The sequence below is a fragment of the Electrona antarctica genome, assembly GCF_951216825.1.
Source record: "Electrona antarctica genome assembly, chromosome: 2".
Classification (NCBI taxonomy): domain Eukaryota; kingdom Metazoa; phylum Chordata; class Actinopteri; order Myctophiformes; family Myctophidae; genus Electrona; species Electrona antarctica.
In genome coordinates this window covers 49,257,909-49,279,603 of record NC_136807.1, presented here as the reverse complement: position 1 = coordinate 49,279,603, position 21,695 = coordinate 49,257,909, and the positions used below count along the sequence as shown (strand labels likewise).

The following is a 21,695-nucleotide window of genomic DNA, read 5'->3' as shown; positions in this document are numbered from 1 at the left end:
TGTGCATCATGGGGACATATAAATACACACACACAAACAAACACACACATATCTTAAAACATGCATCTTGGGGACTCCGTGCTAAATGTGCATCATGGGGACGTCTTCTGAAGTTTCAATTATTTTGCCTTCAAGCTTGCATAAATACACACACACCTTAAAACATGCATATTGGGTACCCCGTGCTAATGTGCATCATGGGGTCGTCTTCTGATGTTTCAATTATTCTGCCTATTATGTGATCTACAATATTTAGACTTTTAATGCCCTTTACATTAGGCTAATGTGCGTCACGGGGACATACATGCTGTTAGAGTTCTCAACGGGCCTGACAATAAAGCCTGGACCCGAACTGGTCCAACCCAAGGCTTGGCCCGGCCCGAAACATTACCATAATGTTAAGTCTGATAAGCCCCAGTAAAGGAAAAAACACCACCAGTTGGCTGCGGCTATGTTGTTAAATTTACATCATTATACCGAGTGAGTGTGTGAGAGAACGGACAGTCATACTAGACATTAGGACATTACACAACATCCTTGTAAGGTGTGCTCTCCCCATTTACCTTTTCAATGGAAGTGGATGTCTTGGCAACTGCTGGAGCCATGTGTGTCTGTGGGGGAGTCTCCACCCCCTGTTGCAGGCATGCCATTCAACATCTGTTTAGAATAAGATTCATTGAATATTAAAAAAGAGTTAGGCATGTGAAAGTAGTGCACTTGACTATCAATGTTGAATGCACTTATTGGAAGTTGCTTTGGATAAAAGCGAGTTCGAAATAACTCATGTAAGATAATGTTACTAGTATTACAACATCCTGATGTAGTCCAATATACCATTTTGTTACATAGTAGGTATTTAGAACACACTTTCAGTTCTGTGATATATGGGGACATTTAACACACTTTAAGCTAATGTGCATCACGGGGACATATAAATACACACACACAAACAAACACACACATATCTTAAAACATGCATCTTGGGGACTCCGTGCTAAATGTGCATCATGGGGACGTCTTCTGAAGTTTCAATTATTTTGCCTTCAAGCTTGCATAAATACACACACACATCTTAAAACATGCATATTGGGTACCCCGTGCTAATGTGCATCATGGGGTCGTCTTCTGATGTTTCAATTATTCTGCCTATTATGTGATCTACAATATTTAGACTTTTAATGCCCTTTACATTAGGCTAACGTGCGTCACGGGGACATACATGCTGTTAGAGTTCTCAACGGGCCTGACAATAAAGCCTGGACCCGAACTGGTCCAACCCAAGGCTTGGCCGGGCCCGAAACATTACCATAATGTTAAGTCTGATAAGCCCCAGTAAAGAAAAAAACACCACCAGTTGGCTGCGGCTATGTTGTTAAATTTACATCATTATACCGAGTGAGTGTGTGAGAGAACGGACAGTCATACTAGACATTAGGACATTACACAACATCCTTGTAAGGTGTGCTCTCCCCATTTACCTTTTCAATGGAAGTGGATGTCTTGGCAACTGCTGGAGCCATGTGTGTCTGTGGGGGAGTCTCCACCCCCTGTTGCAGGCATGTCATTCAACATCTGTTTAGAATAAGATTCATTGAATATTTAAAAGAGTTAGGCATGTGAAAGTAGTGCACTTGACTATCAATGTTGAATGCACTTATTGGAAGTTGCTTTGGATAAAAGCGAGTTCGAAATAACTCATGTAAGATAATGTTACTAGTATTACAACATCCTGATGTAGTCCAATATACCATTTTGTTACATAGTAGGTATTTAGAACACACTTTCAGTTCTGTGATATATGGGGACATTTAACACACTTTAAGCTAATGTGCATCACGGGGACATATAAATACACACACACAAACACACACACATCTTAAAACATGCATCTTGGGGACTCTGTGCTAAATGTGCATCATGGGGACGTCTTCTGAAGTTTCAATATTTTGCCTTCAAGCTTGCATAAATACACACACACATCTTAAAACATGCATATTGGGGACCCCGTGCTAATGTGCATCATGGGGTCGTCTTCTGATGTTTCAATTATTCTGCCTATTATGTGATCTACAATATTTAGACTTTTAATGCCCTTTACTTTAGGCTAATGTGCGTCACGGGGACATACATGCTGTTAGAGTTCTCAACGGGCCTGACAATTAAAGCCTGGACCCGAACTGGTCAAACCCAAGGCTTAGCCCGGCCCGAAACATTACTATAATGTTAAGTCTGATAAGCCCCAGTAAAGGAAAAAACACCACCAGTTGGCTGCAGCTATGTTGTTAAATTGAAATAATTATACCGAGTGAGTGTGTGAGAGAACGGACAGTCATACTAAATAGTAGATAGATTGTAGGTATTTAGAACACACTTTCAGTTTTGTGATATATGGGGACATTTAACACACTTTAAGCTAATGTGCATCACGGGGACATATAAATACACACACAAACCAACACACACACACACATCTTAAAACATGCATCTTGGGGACTCCGTGCTAAATGTGCATCACGGGGACGTCTTCTGAAGTTTCAATTATTTTGCCTTCAAGCTTGCATAAATACACACACACACACACACATCTTAAAACATGCATATTGGGGACCCCGTGCTAATGTGCATCATGGGGTCGTCTTCTGATGTTTCAATTATTCTGCCTATTATGTGATCTACAATATTTAGACTTTTAATGCCCTTTACTTTAGGCTAATGTGCGTCACGGGGACATACTTGCTGTTAGAGTTCTCAACGGGCCTGACAATAAAGCCTGGACCCGAACTGGTCCAACCCAAGACTTGGCCCGGCCCGAAACATTACCATAATGTTAAGTCTGATAAGCCCCAGTAAAGGAAAAAACACCACCAGTTGGCTGCGGCTATGTTGTTAAATTTACATCATTATACCGAGTGAGTGTGTGAGAGAACGGACAGTCATACTAGACATTAGGACATTACACAACATCCTTGTAAGGTGTGCTCTCCCCATTTACCTTTTCAATGGAAGTGGATGTCTTGGCAACTGCTGGAGCCATGTGTGTCTGTGGGGGAGTCTCCACCCCCTGTTGCAGGCATGTCATTCAACATCTGTTTAGAATAAGATTCATTGAATATTTAAAAGAGTTAGGCATGTGAAAGTAGTGCACTTGACTATCAATGTTGAATGCACTTATTGGAAGTTGCTTTGGATAAAAGCGAGTTCGAAATAACTCATGTAAGATAATGTTACTAGTATTACAACATCCTGATGTAGTCCAATATACCATTTTGTTACATAGTAGGTATTTAGAACACACTTTCAGTTCTGTGATATATGGGGACATTTAACACACTTTAAGCTAATGTGCATCACGGGGACATATAAATACACACACACAAACACACACACATCTTAAAACATGCATCTTGGGGACTCCGTGCTAAATGTGCATCATGGGGACGTCTTCTGAAGTTTCAATATTTTGCCTTCAAGCTTGCATAAATACACACACACATCTTAAAACATGCATATTGGGGACCCCGTGCTAATGTGCATCATGGGGTCGTCTTCTGATGTTTCAATTATTCTGCCTATTATGTGATCTACAATATTTAGACTTTTAATGCCCTTTACTTTAGGCTAATGTGCGTCACGGGGACATACATGCTGTTAGAGTTCTCAACGGGCCTGACAATTAAAGCCTGGACCCGAACTGGTCAAACCCAAGGCTTAGCCCGGCCCGAAACATTACTATAATGTTAAGTCTGATAAGCCCCAGTAAAGGAAAAAACACCACCAGTTGGCTGCAGCTATGTTGTTAAATTGAAATAATTATACCGAGTGAGTGTGTGAGAGAACGGACAGTCATACTAAATAGTAGATAGATTGTAGGTATTTAGAACACACTTTCAGTTTTGTGATATATGGGGACATTTAACACACTTTAAGCTAATGTGCATCACGGGGACATATAAATACACACACAAACCAACACACACACACACATCTTAAAACATGCATCTTGGGGACTCCGTGCTAAATGTGCATCACGGGGACGTCTTCTGAAGTTTCAATTATTTTGCCTTCAAGCTTGCATAAATACACACACACACACACACATCTTAAAACATGCATATTGGGGACCCCGTGCTAATGTGCATCATGGGGTCGTCTTCTGATGTTTCAATTATTCTGCCTATTATGTGATCTACAATATTTAGACTTTTAATGCCCTTTACTTTAGGCTAATGTGCGTCACGGGGACATACTTGCTGTTAGAGTTCTCAACGGGCCTGACAATAAAGCCTGGACCCGAACTGGTCCAACCCAAGACTTGGCCCGGCCCGAAACATTACCATAATGTTAAGTCTGATAAGCCCCAGTAAAGGAAAAAACACCACCAGTTGGCTGCGGCTATGTTGTTAAATTTACATCATTATACCGAGTGAGTGTGTGAGAGAACGGACAGTCATACTAGACATTAGGACATTACACAACATCCTTGTAAGGTGTGCTCTCCCCATTTACCTTTTCAATGGAAGTGGATGTCTTGGCAACTGCTGGAGCCATCTGTGTCTGTGGGGGAGTCTCCACCCCCTGTTGCAGGCATGTCATTCAACATCTGTTTAGAATAAGATTCATTGAATATTTAAAAGAGTTAGGCATGTGAAAGTAGTGCACTTGACTATCAATGTTGAATGCACTTATTGGAAGTTGCTTTGGATAAAAGCGAGTTCGAAATAACTCATGTAAGATAATGTTACTAGTATTACAACATCCTGATGTAGTCCAATATACCATTTTGTTACATAGTAGGTATTTAGAACACACTTTCAGTTCTGTGATATATGGGGACCTTTAACACACTTTAAGCTAATGTGCATCACGGGGACATATAAATACATACACACAAACAAACACACACACACATCTTAAAACATGCATCTTGGGGACTCCGTGCTAAATGTGTATCATGGGGACATCTTCTGAAGTTTCAATATTTTGCCTTCATGCTTGCATAAATACACACACACACACACACACACATCTTAAAACATGCATATTGGGGACCCGTGCTAATGTGCATCATGGGGTCGTCTTCTGATGTTTCAATTATTCTGCCTATTATGTGATCTACAATATTTAGACTTTTAATGCCCTTTACTTTAGGCTAATGTGCGTCACGGGGACATGCATGCTGTTAGAGTTCTCAACGGGCCTGACAATTAAAGCCTGGACCCGAACTGGTCAAACCCAAGGCTTAGCCCGGCCCGAAACATTACCATAATGTTAAGTCTGATAAGCCCCAGTAAAGGAAAAAACACCACCAGTTGGCTGTGGCTATGTTGTTAAATTGACATAATTATACAGAGTGAGTGTGTGAGAGAACGGACAGTCATACTAAATAGTAGATAGATAGTAGGTATTTAGAACACACTTTCAGTTTTGTGATATATGGGGACATTTAACACACTTTAAGCTAATGTGCATCACGGGGACATATAAATACACACACAAACAAACACACACACACATCTTAAAACATGCATCTTGGGGACTCCGTGCTAAATGTGCATCACGGGGACGTCTTCTGAAGTTTCAATTATTTTGCCTTCAAGCTTGCATAAATACACACACACACACATCTTAAAACATGCATATTGGGGACCCCGTGCTAATGTGCATCATGGGGACGTCTTCTGATGTTTCAATTATTCTGCCTATTATTACCATTTTCTTTAATATCACATCATTGCAGAGTCACTGGCTGCACTGCTACAGTGCTACACAGAAAGACAGCAGCTAAAGGAAGCTAATGCTACAACACTACAAACTGGACCAAACTCAACATATATACTTTATACAGTAGAAAGTCCTAACACAAAAACGAAATTGTATACCCATTCTGACTATTTTCACAGAAAATAATAGCAAAAAAAACGTTTCAGGAGCCCACATTGGATTACATTACATGAAATTACCACCAAACAACATCATCCTTATATCTGAAGCTAAACTGAAGCTAAGTATCTTAACTTCATCACAAAATTATTTGTGTTACAAAACAGTAGTTTTAAGGTCATTACTAACCTGAAAGTACAGGAAAAGCAATCCCTCTAACTGATCTAAACTGTCTTCAGCCCATGTGAGCCATTTGAGCTAACTTAGCTAACTGAGCTAGCTTAATAATCAGAGCTAATTCACAAAATGTTATGAGCTAACTTAGCTAACTGAGCTATCTTAATAATCAGAGCTAATTCACAAAATGTTATGGTCAAATACTGGTTATAGTGATCTTTCAAATATCTGTGGTTGAGCACTGTTTTTATTAATTGTTCATTCAGAAAAAAATAGCTTACCTTGTGTTTTGCTTTTGCTTCCATCTTCACTGCCTTGTTCTGGAATCTCCTGTTCTGTTACACCTGTTAACACTCAATTTGATGGTATAATCCCTCCTTGTGGGGAACAGGGTGGGTGGGGCCACATAATGATGTGGGTGCGGCCACAAAAGTGTGTGTGAGAATGTAATGAGTGCAATAGCAGCTAAAACCCTTAGGGGGAGATACTGAGCACCACTTACACACACACGATGATCAAAAAACGTCCCTTATGGGCCAAGGCTAAAAACCTCACAGGCACATATAAAGCATCTCCTGGGTTGGTTTTTTAACGGTTTCCCTCATGGGGACTAGGTTTTTTGTCCCCATACCGTAACTGGTCCCCATGACGTGACTGTGTAAACAGATTTGTGTCCCCACAAAGATATAAAAACCAGAGCACACACACACACACACACACACACACACACACACACACACACACACACACACACACACACACACACACACGCACACGCACACAGACGCAGCTAACATCCACGTACAATACGAGACACACAGATAAATGCGCACACTCACATGCATGCACTATACATACAATACATACACACATAGCCTACAGCAGGGTTCCCCAATTAATTTTCCTCAAGGGCCATATTTTGACTAGGGTACCAGGCTGGGGGCCGAGTCTGCACGCACGAGGTCGAGGTCTTGCCCTGAAAATTCATTTTCAGGGCAAGACCCCATTTGAAAAGGATGCCCAGTTTGACATGCATAGGCTACTGACCCCCATTTAATGCCATTTATATCTGGGACCCCCTAAAAAATTCTTCCAGAAGCCACAAGGGGGCGCTCCATGGGCCGCAAATGGCCCGCGGGCCACCTATTGGGGAACCCTGGCCTACAGTAACACTGTAGAAGTGGTGTAAACATGGAGTGTTTGTTGGTTAGATTAAATGTAATTTCCAATAAGACACCCACAGATGCTATCGTAGCAGTTTAGGTTTACCAGTTTGAGAATTCAAAACGATTATTCATGTGCTGCAAGATTTCATTACAGCACTCTACAATTTAATTGGAGCAGGTGCAGTTAACGCATTTTGGGCGGGAACCCCTTTTGGTGTTTTAAAGCATCATGTTATGCTTTAGCTGTTGAAAAATAGCAGATCTACAAGCTCATAGCGCGGCACCGAGTGCCGCGCCATGAACTTGTAGGTCTGCTATTTTTGAAAAATCGTGAAAATGTGCCTCAAATCTTTGAATATATATTATTACAGAGTGAAAATTTTTAACTCAAATCTTTGCTTCTGGGGGAGGTCCCTGGAACAACATATTTTCAGATGGGGGTCGGCGGGCCAAATACATATAATTTTCGGCGTCCTTGAAATGAAATATTGAGAACCACTGATAAAGAAACACGGGTATTTCAGAAAACTGTCAGCATTTAGAAGACATTTTTTTAATTTCGACGTCAGGTCAAAATGGGTTAATACACAAAGGGCTCTATTTTCGTCCATGCTAAACCCCTTATCCCTAAACTACTTGGCCTTTTTTCTTTTTTTACTATTTTGAAGAACATTTTTGAATAGTTCAACTAGCCGATCTTCAGCGACACGTTGTGTGCTTGTAGACTGGCTATTTTAACTATTAAAATGTTTTGTTACCGCTAGTTGAACTATAAAATCCATGCTTTTGCTTTTGATATCCCCCTCTGATTCATTCACTTTTTACCACTGTGCAGGGACATAATTAATCCCTGCTTCTGGTTAGACTGAATTAAATAGCCTACATGCATTTCCTTTTGGGAATGTAGACTGTAGACATGTTTGATACTTGTTGATGTCGCAATCCAATAAGAAATGTATGTGCCACACAAATCCACAGCGTCCCCATTCTTATAGGCAACAAAATAGGCAAACTAAAAGCTCACAACGTGACGCTATAAAGGATGGATCCACGTAACGTCCCCTGGGGGACACCGCTCAACAAAGTATAGGGTTTAAAGGAGAATTCCATGCTAGAATGCTCTTTTTTACCTTTTTTACCTTTCTTAGTAGTTACGTCCCCACCAAAGAGGTCCAGGTGTTTTTTTGTGCAATAACTCCTTATTGGCTATTTCCCCTACCATAAGCCCTCAATGAATTGCATTGAATTGAATGGGGCTATGGGGTGTTGTGCTAATTTGCTTACTTCCATCGAAATAAGTAGTAAAGTGTGCCGCTTGGGATATTATTTACATTATGAAGAGAGGATATATACAAAAAATATATAATTTTGAGCGATGGAAATAAGCGAATTAGCACAACACCCCATATCCCCATTCACCAGTGTGCTCACACTCCTGACCCATAAAGGACAGGAAGAGCTTTTCATTACCTCCCTTCACCACTCACCATTCATTAACACTCATTATGAGGACCAGTGTGTGACTGTGTGCGTGACTGCGTGCGCACGCACGCACGCACGCACGCACGCACGCACACACACACGCACGCACGCACGCACGCACGCACGCACGCACGCACGCACGCACGCACTGGTCCTCATAATGAGTGTTAATGAATGGTGAGTGGTGAAGGGAGGTAATGAAAAGCTCTTCCTGTCCTTTATGGGTCAGGAGTGTGAAGATGAAGATGAAGAGTACTGTACTGTACTGTACTGTACTGTACTGTACTGTACTGTACTGTACTGTACTGTACTGTACTGTACTGTACTGTACTGTACTGTACTGTACTGCTGTGCATGTGGAGCGAGACTAATGATATCTGAGTGGACTCTCTGGGTGCCTTTATTCCTAGTCAGAATATACTATGCCTCCTTGAATATACTGCGTGCGTGCGTGCGTGCGTGCGTGCGTGCGTGCGTGCGTGCGTGCGTGCGTGCGTGCGTGCGTGCGTGCGTGCGTGCGTGCAAATTTGTTTTCTACCGAGGGGCACATTTACTGAGAATTTTGCGCCTCATTAGGGGTGCATTCTGCAGGAACATGTGTGTAATCTGTCAAACGGAAGCAGTGGCCTGGAAGCATAGTTTGCTTGTCATTTTAAGCACATACTTCCCATCATCGAAAAATATGACTCTGTCCTTCACACAATTCATGAGCGTCAGCTTTGCATGGAATTGGAATCTTTCTAGCTCTATAAAGCATATGAGCAGATTGGAGCAGGCGGACAATATCAAATATATAGGTTGTGTTAGACATGATAAACGCAGCAAGGAGATGGCTGATCATTCTAGAAGGCACGCTGAGAATCAAGACATATAGAAGCCTATATATTTAAGCACTCACACAATAACTAATCAAACAAATCAAAGAAGACCTTGACATTTCCACACAACATTCCCTTGCCATCCTGGCAATTGCTTGACCCAGCAAGACCAGCAGACCTGAGGACGATTCTACAAAAAATGGCTTCTAAATCCTAAAAGTTTCCTGAAAAACCTGTTTCTATATCAGCAGGGCTCAACCTTTTTCACGTCAAGGACCCCCAGAATGATCTGTATTTGGCTGCGGATCCCCATCTGATGGCACCATGATATTGGATCACAGTGATTTTGAACTTAGGCCAATTATTGCTCAAAAGGAGGAAGGAGGAAGTCAGACAAAACTCAAGAGGCAGGACAGTTGTGCCTTTGATCACAGATGACTTAAACAGCAATTTTGTAACCCTGGTTTTGGAAGGCATTCACCTGGGACAGCCACAGTTGGCTGTGAGAATGCATGCGTTCCCGTTGCGCTGGCTATTGTACAGATGTCAGATAATGTAAATTATTGCAAGGTCCTTAACCCATTTTGGGCGAGAACCCCTTTTGGTGTTAGCATTATGTTATGCTTTAGCTATTGAAAAATAGCACATCTACAAGCTCATAGCGCGCCACCGAGTGGCGCGCTATGAGCTTGTAGGTCTGCTATTTTTGAAAAATCGAAGAACGACTGACATAGAAACATAGCTTTTTCAGAAAACTGTCAGGGTGTAGAAGACATTTTTAGAATCTGATCTCAGGTCAAACCTGACCCAGCAGGCCAGGTCATCACCTGGCCTGTTCATAAGGATTGTCTTTTCTATTTATTCCTGAGCTGGTTTAGGGATTTTGTAGTACAAATCCCACCCACCATTCCACTTCACCCTTTAAACTGTCGGGGCTTTAAATGAATATATCCATCCTACTTAGGCTAGATTGTTTTATTACCTTTGGATCATACGCCGAAGTATTTGCGCCTTTAGTCCATGGAAATCCGCCTGAAAATAGTTCCACGGGTTGTTGTCGAAGAGAAAAATATGCGACCATCGCGACCCGGAACAACAACAGGCAGGCAGCGCTGCTGTAGTGCAGTCCAATCCACCGTTCACTTGCATTGAACTCATTTTCCCAGAAGCCCTAGCAGCACAGTGCACGGGTCGATTTCCGATTTCGTCATCATAACGCGACGGCCTCGTCACCAGGACAAAGCCGCAATTTATTTTTAATTATTAAAAAACGGCGGATTAAACACATAAAACAAATTAATTTAGCGTATTAAGCAGCATCAAAACATGGATTAAATAGCGTGGAACACGGGTTATGCAGCTAAACTGTTAAGCTCTGCGTCAAACACAAAAGATGTCTAGAAGGTGGTCAGATTTGTGATTGTAAAGGTGCTAGCTGCCTTCGTAAAGCCAATATTAACTCACTGCAAATTGTGCCGTGCTTTTGTGTATGTACATTCATTTTAAGTTAAAGTGTCAAATTGAATTGAATTACAATAATTTGAATCTTCACGTTGTCTGTTTTCTGCTGTCAGGGAGAACCTGTTGGCTCGTCAGACTCTGGAGCAAAACATCGGACACACCGGAGCCACAGACCTGGACGTAGCCATGTTCCACCGAGATGGAGGTACACGCACGCACGCACGCACGCACGCACGCACGCACGCACGCACGCACGCACGCACGCACGCACGCACGCACGCACGCACGCACGCACACACACACACAAACACACACACATTTTTTTCCCTTTTCTTTTCAATTACATACGCACATGGCTGTTACCATCATCTCCTCTTGTCCTATTCTTTTTCCTTTCCATTTTCCAGTATTCTTGTAATCCTCAACTCTCTCTCACTCCATCATCCCTCGCTATCGCTCTCCCTATCTGTTATTCACAATGCTTCTCTTACCCCCCCCCCCCACCCCCACCCAGGTGAAGACTCCGACTCTGACTCTGACTTGTCCTTGGAGGAGGAGCGTAGTTTGTCCATACCGTCCTCGGAGAGCGAGGACAACGTCCGTCTCCGCGGGCGCATCCAGCGGCGCTTCAAACGCAGCAATCACGGCGAGCGCCTGCTCACTGAGCCCGCCCACAACGGCACCAAAGGTAGGTCCAATCACTGCGAGCCGATCTACAAGCCGATCTACAAGCCGATCTACAAGCTCACAACGTGTTGCGCTGCGACGCGTTGTGAGCTTGTAGATCGGCTATTTTCAGCAAGTGTAAAATCAGTCATTCCGACGGCATCAAGGTGCGACAAAATACATTTTAGTCGACTAAATCAACTGTAGATTTAGTCGACTAAAATCTTATGATATTTAGTCGACTAAAACTAGACTAACACTAACACATTCCAAGTGACTAAAATGTGACTAAAACTAAATGAAGTTTCATTCCAAAGACTATGACTAAAACTAAAATAGACATTTGCTGCCAAAAACAACACTGCTCTCATACAAACACGGCCACGGTCCCAAAAATTAATCGAGTTGTTCATCCATCGCGAAGGACGTCTCAATTCCTAATTTGCTTGAGGACTAAAGCAGGGGTTCTCAACCCGCGGGTCGCGACCCCTCGGGGGGGGGGTCGCCAAATTATTTTGGGGGGGTCCCCAAATTATATATAAAAAAAGAAAATTGCAACTAAATGGCTGGAAAGTGGAAATGAAGAGTTTACATATAGTACACATAGTACATGCATACACCTTCCCTAATGATTATATCTGGTTTCAGTATTTATTTATGGTGTATTGTCTCTATTATTAAGGTTATTGTAGCAGTAAATGTATATTGGGGGTGGGGCGGGGGTCCCGAGACATTGCCAAAGCATTTCCGGGGGTCCCCGGCCAAAAACGTTGAGAACCCCTGGAGAGAAGCAGCAGCGAGCAGCGAGGAGGGGAGGGTCGGCGGCCAATACATATAATTCCGGGTGTCCTTGACATGAAAATGTTTGAGCACCACTGATACAGTAACAATACCATACTGTACGGTTTTCAGAAAACTGTTTAGATGACATTTTTAGAATCGGCCTCATAGACTACACTGCCGGTGGTCTGATAGAATATACAATCCCACTTGATTGGAAGAGAGACGTACTGGAATATATCTCTTAAAAACAGTGGCCAAAGGAGATGAATCACTTCATTAATTTGGCATTACTGTAGCTGCAAGTCTCATCATCCTACTGTACATTAGCATGCAGGTTTGTTGTATCGTCATTGTTCATGTCAGTTTGTTGTGTATGTGTGGAATTATGGTAGTCAGTCCTATGCATATATTTCACATTCACATTTTATTTTTTTACATCTGTCATGTTCTGTGGAAGGCAATGAATAACATAAATGACTCTAGCGCTAGCATGACATCACATTATCTTTTCAAAACAAACTGTACCGACCACAAGACAAACAATGCCTTGTGATAAATTCAAACCAATGAATCCACCATGGCACACACATTAAACACACATGCATGCACACATGGAGACGTGTGCACACACACACACACACACACACACACACACACACACACACACACACACACACTGTGAGGAAATGTCAGCGCCTCTCATTAATCGATACACTCCTCTCTAATATGCATGGGGAGAAAGATGTCCAACGTAATATACTGCATGGGCGTATACATGGGAGAATGTAGAATTATAAATGCCACAAGTAGGCTATGCTTTACACATCTGTTAACCGAAACGCACTTTGGAAATGCCAGGCACACAAGAGACAAAAAAATAAATCAATACGTTTAATCAATTCCTCATTGCTCAAACTGTCTACAGCTGCTGATACTTGTATTAATTTTAAACCGGCTTAGACGAAGCCTTTTCAATTGGCAGGGAGGTGAGGGCAGCCAGCTGGCTTGGACAATTAATCAATTAACTCTATAGAGTGGATGTGGTCGCGGTGGGGGGCTTGGGGCTGACAGGTTGCTGGTTTGAGTTTGCAGAACAGCTGGGATAATCCAGTTGGGGGAAACATGTAATTGACTAAATGATATTGACCGCCCTTGTCAACACGCCTTGAGCAGGTCAGGGTACTCACTGAAGTGGAGCTTCTTAGTGGCCAGCAGTAGGAGATGGTGTGGCACAATACCAACAGTACTGTGCATGTGAATTTATGTATGTGAGTGACAAACATTTCTGCTGATAAATAAAAAACAAGAAAGACCAAGAAGTTATATACAGTACAAAAAGCTTAATTTATAAGCCAGCTCTTTGAAGAAATATTTGCAGGGGAATCTGGTTTATGTCTAAATCAATTTATCCTTGAAGAGCCGCAACATCTATAACCATTTTCTCTGTGCCATATTCTTTTAAATGAAAATACAAACTTTATAATTTTTTGTAAATTATATTCCACACCTACAATCAACCTGTCATAACGAGCTCACATTAAATGTCCTTCTGTTTATTAATATACTATTTTATTCAGCTCATTATCCATGTCTGTCAGTTAATGATGAACACCTGCTACTTTAACTCAGCCCTGAGTCTGACATCAGAGTCAGTTACAGACAGTATGAACACCTGTTGTTTGCCTGATGAGACTGGAACAAAAACCTTGCGAGCGAAGTCTCATTAAAGCAGTTTCATTGTCTTTTCATCTTCTCTCCAATGTTTTGTCATTGCCAATTCCCCCCAATATGTATAATCCTTGGCACTGCCAACCTCTACTTGTTGGTCTTGGGGAAACGGAACACTTCCGAAACATATGGGGTCGCAAGTCACTTCTTTTGAGAGAGGAGTTTCACCCGGAGGGTGTATAATCAAAGTCAAAGTCAAAGTCATACGATTTGTCACACACGTTACCGCAGTGAAATTTGTTCTCCGCATTTGACCCATCTCTTGGAGCGGTGAGCCGCAGCGTGCGCCACGCTCGGGAATCATTTGATTAGTAGATTTGACCCCCAATCCATTCCCTTTGATGCTGAGTGTCAAGCAGGGAGGCATTGGGTCCCATTTTTTACAGTCTTTGGTATGACCCGGCCGGGGATCGAACCCCGACCTCCCAGTTTCAGGGCGGACACTCTAACCACAAGGCCACTGAGCTGGACGTGTGTGGAGGCTCACTCTATCCCTCCCAGTTCCACTCCCTGCTGAACAGGCACAATTGTAGGAGTCATATGTGCTACGAAACAGAACACCCTCCCCGGCCGACTTCCCACCGCCAAATACGACCGGTTGCGTTTGTTGGTGGTCTCCTGGTGGTGGGAAGGAACTTTATCCCTGCACCACCCGGATAATAGAATAACCCATGTCTTATTATTAGATGATGAGCAAGACTTCTAAACCAACCTCTTGTCACACCTCTTTAGTTGTTCAGTTCTTAGTTAGCAAGACCCGGATATATTTCTACTTGCAAAAAAGAGAGTTCAACCTTAGGCCTACTACTACTTTGTACTAGGACTTTGCAGAGGAAATTATGTAAAAAATAAAAAATAATAATAATTTATGCAAATTCTATGCACATTTATAATAATTATTAAAATAATAATAATAAGTTAATCATTTACATTTGGGGGATATCTTTCACAATAATAAATGTACATGTTCTAGACATTCTAATAATTACAAAAAATATATATTACAGGCATTTTACTTTTTTCAGGGTTAAAGGTCAAAGGTTAAATGTTAAAAATTGTTAAAAATTGTCCAGAGATTTTGAAGTTGTGTGCATTTCTGCCTCTGTGGGGGGTATTTACTGTATGCAAATATCATGACCAATGGCATTGAAGACTAAACAATGAACATCAATGATGATGTTTAGGTGAAAAAGGAACAGGAAAAAAAACATTATTTAAGTAATTAATACAAATAAAAATGTTGACGAATAGCATCGCTGGGGCTTGCATGGTAGGCTAAACAATATCAAACATTAAATATTTTTTGCTTCTCAGATGTAAAGATTTCGAAAGAAGAAACATCAAAGGGATATGTTTACTCTCTGCTGCCACCATTGCTCCCTGTTAACCAATAACATGTGTCCTTTCCTTACTGTCGTGTGCATCAGACCTGGATGGCAATGACCTGCTCTCCTATTGGCCGGCGTTGGAGGAGTGTGAAGTGCACACTCTGCAGAAGTGGGGTTCAGAGCGCCCCCTAGGCGGGTCCGACTACAATAAAGACGCTGCTAACAACAACCAGCCTGATGCGGCATTGACCAGCGGGGATGAGAATGGACTCACACAAACCAACAGACACCGCAAGGGTACGCACTCACGCACGCACGCACGCACGCACGCACGCATGCACGCACACACGCGTGCGCGCACTGAGACAGACAAAAAGATACAGCAGGAATAAGATCCGGAAAGTACGTATGACATTGCAAACACATCGTCCCAAAGCATGAGTGACAGTTTTGAGAATACATACATATATTATTGAGATGTGCACACACTCACGTGTGTAGACTGCTCACACACTCACACAAATGGAGACATAGATCGAGTAAGACAATGCAAAGACAGTCGAACATCAGTTGTACAGCCGGGAAAACATGACCGACACTTCTCAGAAATAACTCAAACAGACACAGGCACGCATACACACGCACGCACGCACGCACGCACGCACGCGCACACGCACGCACGCACGCACGCACGCACGCACGCACACACACACACGTCACACACACACACACACACACACACACACACACATCATACATACACATGCACATACAGTATGCGATGGCCTGAAAACATTAGTGTCACTCCCAGGAGAGCATACAGTACATAACTAAAAGACACAGCTGACATACAGTACACAGTGTATACAGTGTGCACGCGTGCACACATCCACTGCCTCAAAGCATGAAGTGGCACTTTGGGGACTATATGGAAATGTGTACAGTCGTGTGTGTTTAATCCCTGTGAATGGTTTACTCAGGCACACGTTTGTATTTTGAACGAGGATATTAGATAACACAACCTGGAAATGTTAACTCGGTTGAAAAATGTTTGAATATCATCTTTTCTTCCTCCTAACTTTATTTTGCCCCTCCACCTCTCGTCCTCTTTCCTCTCCAGGTATCCTAAAGAACCGCATTGGCTGTCCTCCCGCGCTCCAGGGTCTGTCCGGCACCATGGGCCGAGTTCCCAGCGAGCTCAACTGGTACAGAACGTCCACCCTGGGCCACCGCGGCGTCCCGGCGGCCTCCTATGGCCGCATGTACTCCGGTACGGCGGGAGTCGGGAGCGGCGGCACTGGCACCGGCTCACTCTCTCAGCCCGCCTCGAGGTATTCCTCCCGCGAGCACCTGGACTCGCTGGCTCGGAGGCAGCTGTCCAGGGACCCCCTGGGCCGGCAGACGGTCGGAGGGTCCAGAGACCGCCTGGACTCCCGCGGCTCCAGGGACAACCTGGATCTCCTGCCCAGGAGAAGGGATCTGAGTCTGGGGCAGGGGCAGGGGGGAGGAGTAGGAGTGCTGGGCTCGCTGGGGGGCATGGACCACCAGCGGGTCTCTACGTCCAGGGAGAACCTGAGCAGCTCCAGGGACAGGCTGGACTATCAGCACCCCAGCAGCGTGCACGCGTCGCGGGAGGACCTGAGCGGGAACGGGGGGCTGGCGATGATGGAGGGCGGCGGGGGTTACCTCGGGGGCTCGAGGTCTCAGCTGAACTCTCTGACCCGGCGGCAGGCGTCGTCCAGGGAGCACCTGGACGGGGCGCTGATGAGCAGCCGTTCGCGGGAGCAGCTGGAGGCCAACGGCGGAGGGACGGGGACGGGGCCGGGCGGCGGGGTCTCCTCGGCCCACCAACAGCAGCAGCCTTGCCGGGAGTGGCTGCGCACCCTGCCCCCCCGGCAGCCCTCGCACCCCGACCAGCCTCCCCCGTCCACCCCGCCTGCCCCCATCTCCGAGGAGCCCCAGCAGGACCTGCCCCCGGCGGCGCCCGGGCGAGTCAGGGCGCGGCTGGACTCTGCCCCTCCATGTAGGTACCCCCCTGGTCAGACTGCCGCCACCGCGGTGGCAGGCTCCAATGGCAACCCGCTGAGTCGGCAGCCGTCCAGCGAGCACCTGGACATTTTGTCGTCCATCTTGGCGTCATTCAGCTCCAATGTCTTGACTCCTCCCTCCAACCCTAATGGCTCCGCCCATGGCCCTTCCCCCTCCCCACCCCGCTCCAACACCTCCCACAGCATCTCTGAGGTCTCGCCTGACTCCGAGTAAGTCCCACGCTCCTTTGTGCTCCAGTGAAAACTCTCCTCTCTTCTCTCCTTGCCTTATCCCCTCCACTTTATTCGTCTCTCTCTCTCTCAAACATCCGTTTGTTGTTCTATTGCTCCACTGTTATGTGGCGGCAGTGGCTCAGGGGTAGAGTGACCGGACGATGGGAACCACAAGGTTTCCAGTTCGAACCCGGGCTCCCCCAGAGTTAGTGTGGGAGTGTCCTTGTGCAAGACTCTGAAACCCTAATTGTTCCTGATGTGCTGGTTGGTGCCTTGCATGGTTTCCTCCGGCATCGGTGTGTGAATGTGTGTGTGAATGCAATGCATCGCCTCGGATAAAGGTGCTATATTACCACTGTTAGCCCTCCTCTCCTCTACTTGTTTGTCACTCCTTCACTACCAGTTCTACTTTACTTGGTGCTCTTCTGTTACTTGTTATTCCTCTCTTGTCTCCTCTGTTAGCCCTTCCGTGTTCCTCCTCCCCACAGCTGCATTGATTTACCCTCCTCTCTGTGTTATTTGAATCTCTCCATCATTCACTTTATTAACCTCTCTCTTCTGAACATGCTGTCCTTTCTTCCTGCCTGTGTCTGTTTCGGATGAATATCTTGCATGTTCATACAGTGTATAACAACACGATGGTAAGTCATATGAATGCAGAATCTGCAGGCTAGAGTCACCGTTATTGGTTGAATAGAGGAAAGAAGCGCTGCCGTTGAAAACAGGTGCTCGTTGGCGAGGGTTCAAACATGAAAAGATAAGAAGAGGTCCAAGGCATTCTGCTCCAGTCAAGTGAAAAAGCCTTTATTGTAACGGCATGGCAAAGATCATTAAAATACAGACCAACGCGTTTCGGCTATACAAGCCTTCGTCAGGGTCCCATAGTTATGACCAGTGCAACATGAAGTCATTATACAGCGACCACAGTTAAAGCATCATGATTGAAAACACCTGGAGAACAATCAGTGTCAAGATAATCAATGTCAGAACAATAGTGTCAGAACAATCAATGTCAGCACATTCAATATCTACCTCATAACATAATAATAATGTCCACATAGTTTAAAAGTACATGAATAACAATACGACTAGGATATTGTTAGAAATAAAATAAAAAGACAGAATCCCAGAGGTTGGAACACCAAAGAAGTGAAAAGTGTGTGAGGAGGAAGAAACCCTTTAGAGAAAAGGAGAACAATCTATATTTCATCATTGAGACCTGGGAAGTTTGTGGCTTTAAGGGTTACAATCCAGAACGTTTCTCTCTGATGCAAATGTCACCGCCTCTCACAGTTTTTGGGATGAACATAAGTGGTGTTTTGAAGTGTTCTGGTTTCCGTTAGTAGTCCGTTTAGTTGTCCGTTTTTTAATAGTATCGACCAATCACCATTGAGAGGGCTTCGGTGACATAAGGTTAGTAATACTACCCAATACAACCCAGACTCGAAACCCATCACTATTGTCTGACGAACTTTTAACTTGAATCTAAACGCGTCATGTGCACGTTGCCGTTGTCTCTCAACTCCATTTCTTGCATCTCAAGTTTCTAAAAGAATTGTAAATGAGGACCAACGCAGGGTAGAATATATCATCGTGCCCGGCCTGGATATCTTCTGGCTACAACGGAAACCTATACACAAATTGTCACTTGCCTCCAGAGGCTAAATCTCTCTCTCTCTGTTCTCTTTTGTTTTTCTCCATGCATTCCTCCAGAGCCAACAGAAGTGAAGGACAGTCTTGATGACTGCCTCCGTATCCCATAATACACTGTGACTGCACCAGGGGTTGGCGCTATAGGCACAAGTTCAAAGGTCACAGAACCCTCTTGATATTCACCAAGGCGGCCTGGGGGGGACACACACGCCGGAGGACTGCTGGACTGAAACATGGGATAAAGACGGAGAGATGGTCAAGACGGTTGTATATGGATCTTCAGACTGTTGCCAAGGCAACCACAAAACCTACCTACAAACTGTTAGACAGAACAAAGGTAACTCCTCAGATAAGAAAACACAAATATCCACCTGGTTTAGCGGTGGGGGAAGTCAATAGGAAGAAAAAAAAGATTTAAAAATACTGTAAATAACATTTTTTTATACATTTTGTATCTTTTTCATCGGAGATGAAGGGACAAAAAAAGATATCTTGTGATGTTTTTTGGACGATTGAGTCTGTGCAAGCTTGTGAGCGGGGTCTGTACGAGTGGAGTCTTGTTTGTTGCTAAGGGAGAGATTTTCCCTTCCACAAAGAAAAGAAAAAGAAAAAGACAAAAAAAAAAAGGTCTCCCCCAGTTTCCCTTAAACCTTTTTTCCCCCCTCACACCCATCGACTTTGTGTATAGAACTTAGAAACATGGGTCAGTCCCGGCATTGGTGATTGGATGAGATTTACAGAAATCTTGAGATGTGATCAGAAAGGGGAAATATCCAGGGGAGTGGGGAGGTGCAGTGGCGTGCACAGATAGACACTAGGGGGTGCTAGAGCACCCCCTGCCCTTTTGGCAATGTGCGCTTTTTTTTTTTTTACAGTGTACACTCTACAGTATGTGGACCATGGTGACATTGATCAATTCTTGATTAAAAAAAAGTTTCTAATATATTATTTAGGCCCCAAAATCTATAAATCTCACACTATTAAGGCAACCGGCCGGTTCCACGCGCTGCACAAGGTGCCCTTTTTTCACTTGAGCACCTGCCCCTCTAATTGTCTGTGCACGCCACTGGGGAAGTGATTGTAAATACAGGAAGGGAGGGTGGAAGAGATTCTACGAAAAGAGATTTGAAAAGATCAAAATGATTGTGAGAGAGAGATAGCCAATGTTAAGCTAGCACACCATGGTAAGGGTTTTGCCATAGAAGAGCCGAATTAAGGCTCAATTATGAAAATCCCTTGAGCTTGAGTGTCAACATGTAACAGCAGGAGATTGTGCCGTGTCTGTGAAATGGAGTCCCGCTGTATGTCGAATGCCGCCGTTGTCATCTATCTGTGTATCCTTGTGCCCAACTCTGAAAGTCTGAAACCCAAACATATTGACGTAGTCATATCACAGGTCTGTGTTGTTATTAGATATCGAATAGATTTGCTACAAGAGTATCAAGTTTACAGTTGTGGCCTTTTAAATCACTCAAGGTATTTTGTATTTTTTTTGGTGCTTTCATGCTTCAAATTGCCACTTAAAAAACACCAGAGAGATGAGTTTAACCTCTTCAGCACTTTGCCGGGCCTCGTTTATGAAAGGAAGTCATGAGTTAATCATCTTCAGTACCATCATCATCATCATCATCATCATCATCATCATCATCGTCATTATCAACACTATGGGATGTTTTAGACCAGTGGTTCCCAAAGTGGGGTCCGGGGACCCCCAGGGTCCTTGAGGGAGTTCCAGGGGGTCCCCAGCTAAATTATAGTTTGGAACCAAATGGACCCTTATGGGTCCGTAACTCTGAGAGTGTACAAATGGAACCAAACGTTTGGTTCCAAATGGACCCATTTGTACACTCTCAGAGTTAAATTAACATTGATTTTACGATATTAATTGGCGTCCCAGAGATAAAAATGCCATTAAATGGGTGTCGGTAAGACTCGGTAGACTAATATGCATGTCAAACTGGGGGGTCCTTGAAATTAAACGCTTTGAGAATCACTGCTAGAGCCGTAAGAATCTTATGGAGGTCCCTGGCATGTCTTTCCAAATGGGGGTCTGTGGGGCTAATTAGTGTCAATTTGGGGGTCCTTGACATGAAAAAGTTTGGGAAACACTGCTCAAAAAGGATTGTTTTAGGCTATGCGTCTATGGTACACTACACTCAAAGAACATTTTCATAAATTAGGCCCCAGGTGTGAAAATTAGGCCACAATGATGCCAACAGTACTGGCTATTTTACCTTTCTGCATCTGTAGGTTTTGACTGAAATAAAGCCCCAGAGTGCATACAGTGGAGGT

At 43.9% G+C, this 21,695-nt stretch overlaps 1 protein-coding gene across 1 annotated transcript in view; it reads left to right on the top strand.

Annotated features, from left to right (window-relative positions):
• celsr3 (cadherin, EGF LAG seven-pass G-type receptor 3) overlaps window positions 1–21,097 on the top strand; it is a gene marked incomplete at its 5' end in the record, with an annotated part of 178,442 nt that extends 157,345 nt beyond the window's left edge. Inside the window, 5 exon segments of the mRNA XM_079516266.1 lie at window positions 11,098–11,189; window positions 11,499–11,672; window positions 15,589–15,786; window positions 16,610–17,747; window positions 19,464–21,097. Coding sequence (XP_079372392.1) covers window positions 11,098–11,189; window positions 11,499–11,672; window positions 15,589–15,786; window positions 16,610–17,747; window positions 19,464–19,491 — 1,630 coding nt within the window. The 3' untranslated portion in view covers window positions 19,492–21,097.
• Between the last annotated feature and the right edge of the window lie 598 nt (window positions 21,098–21,695).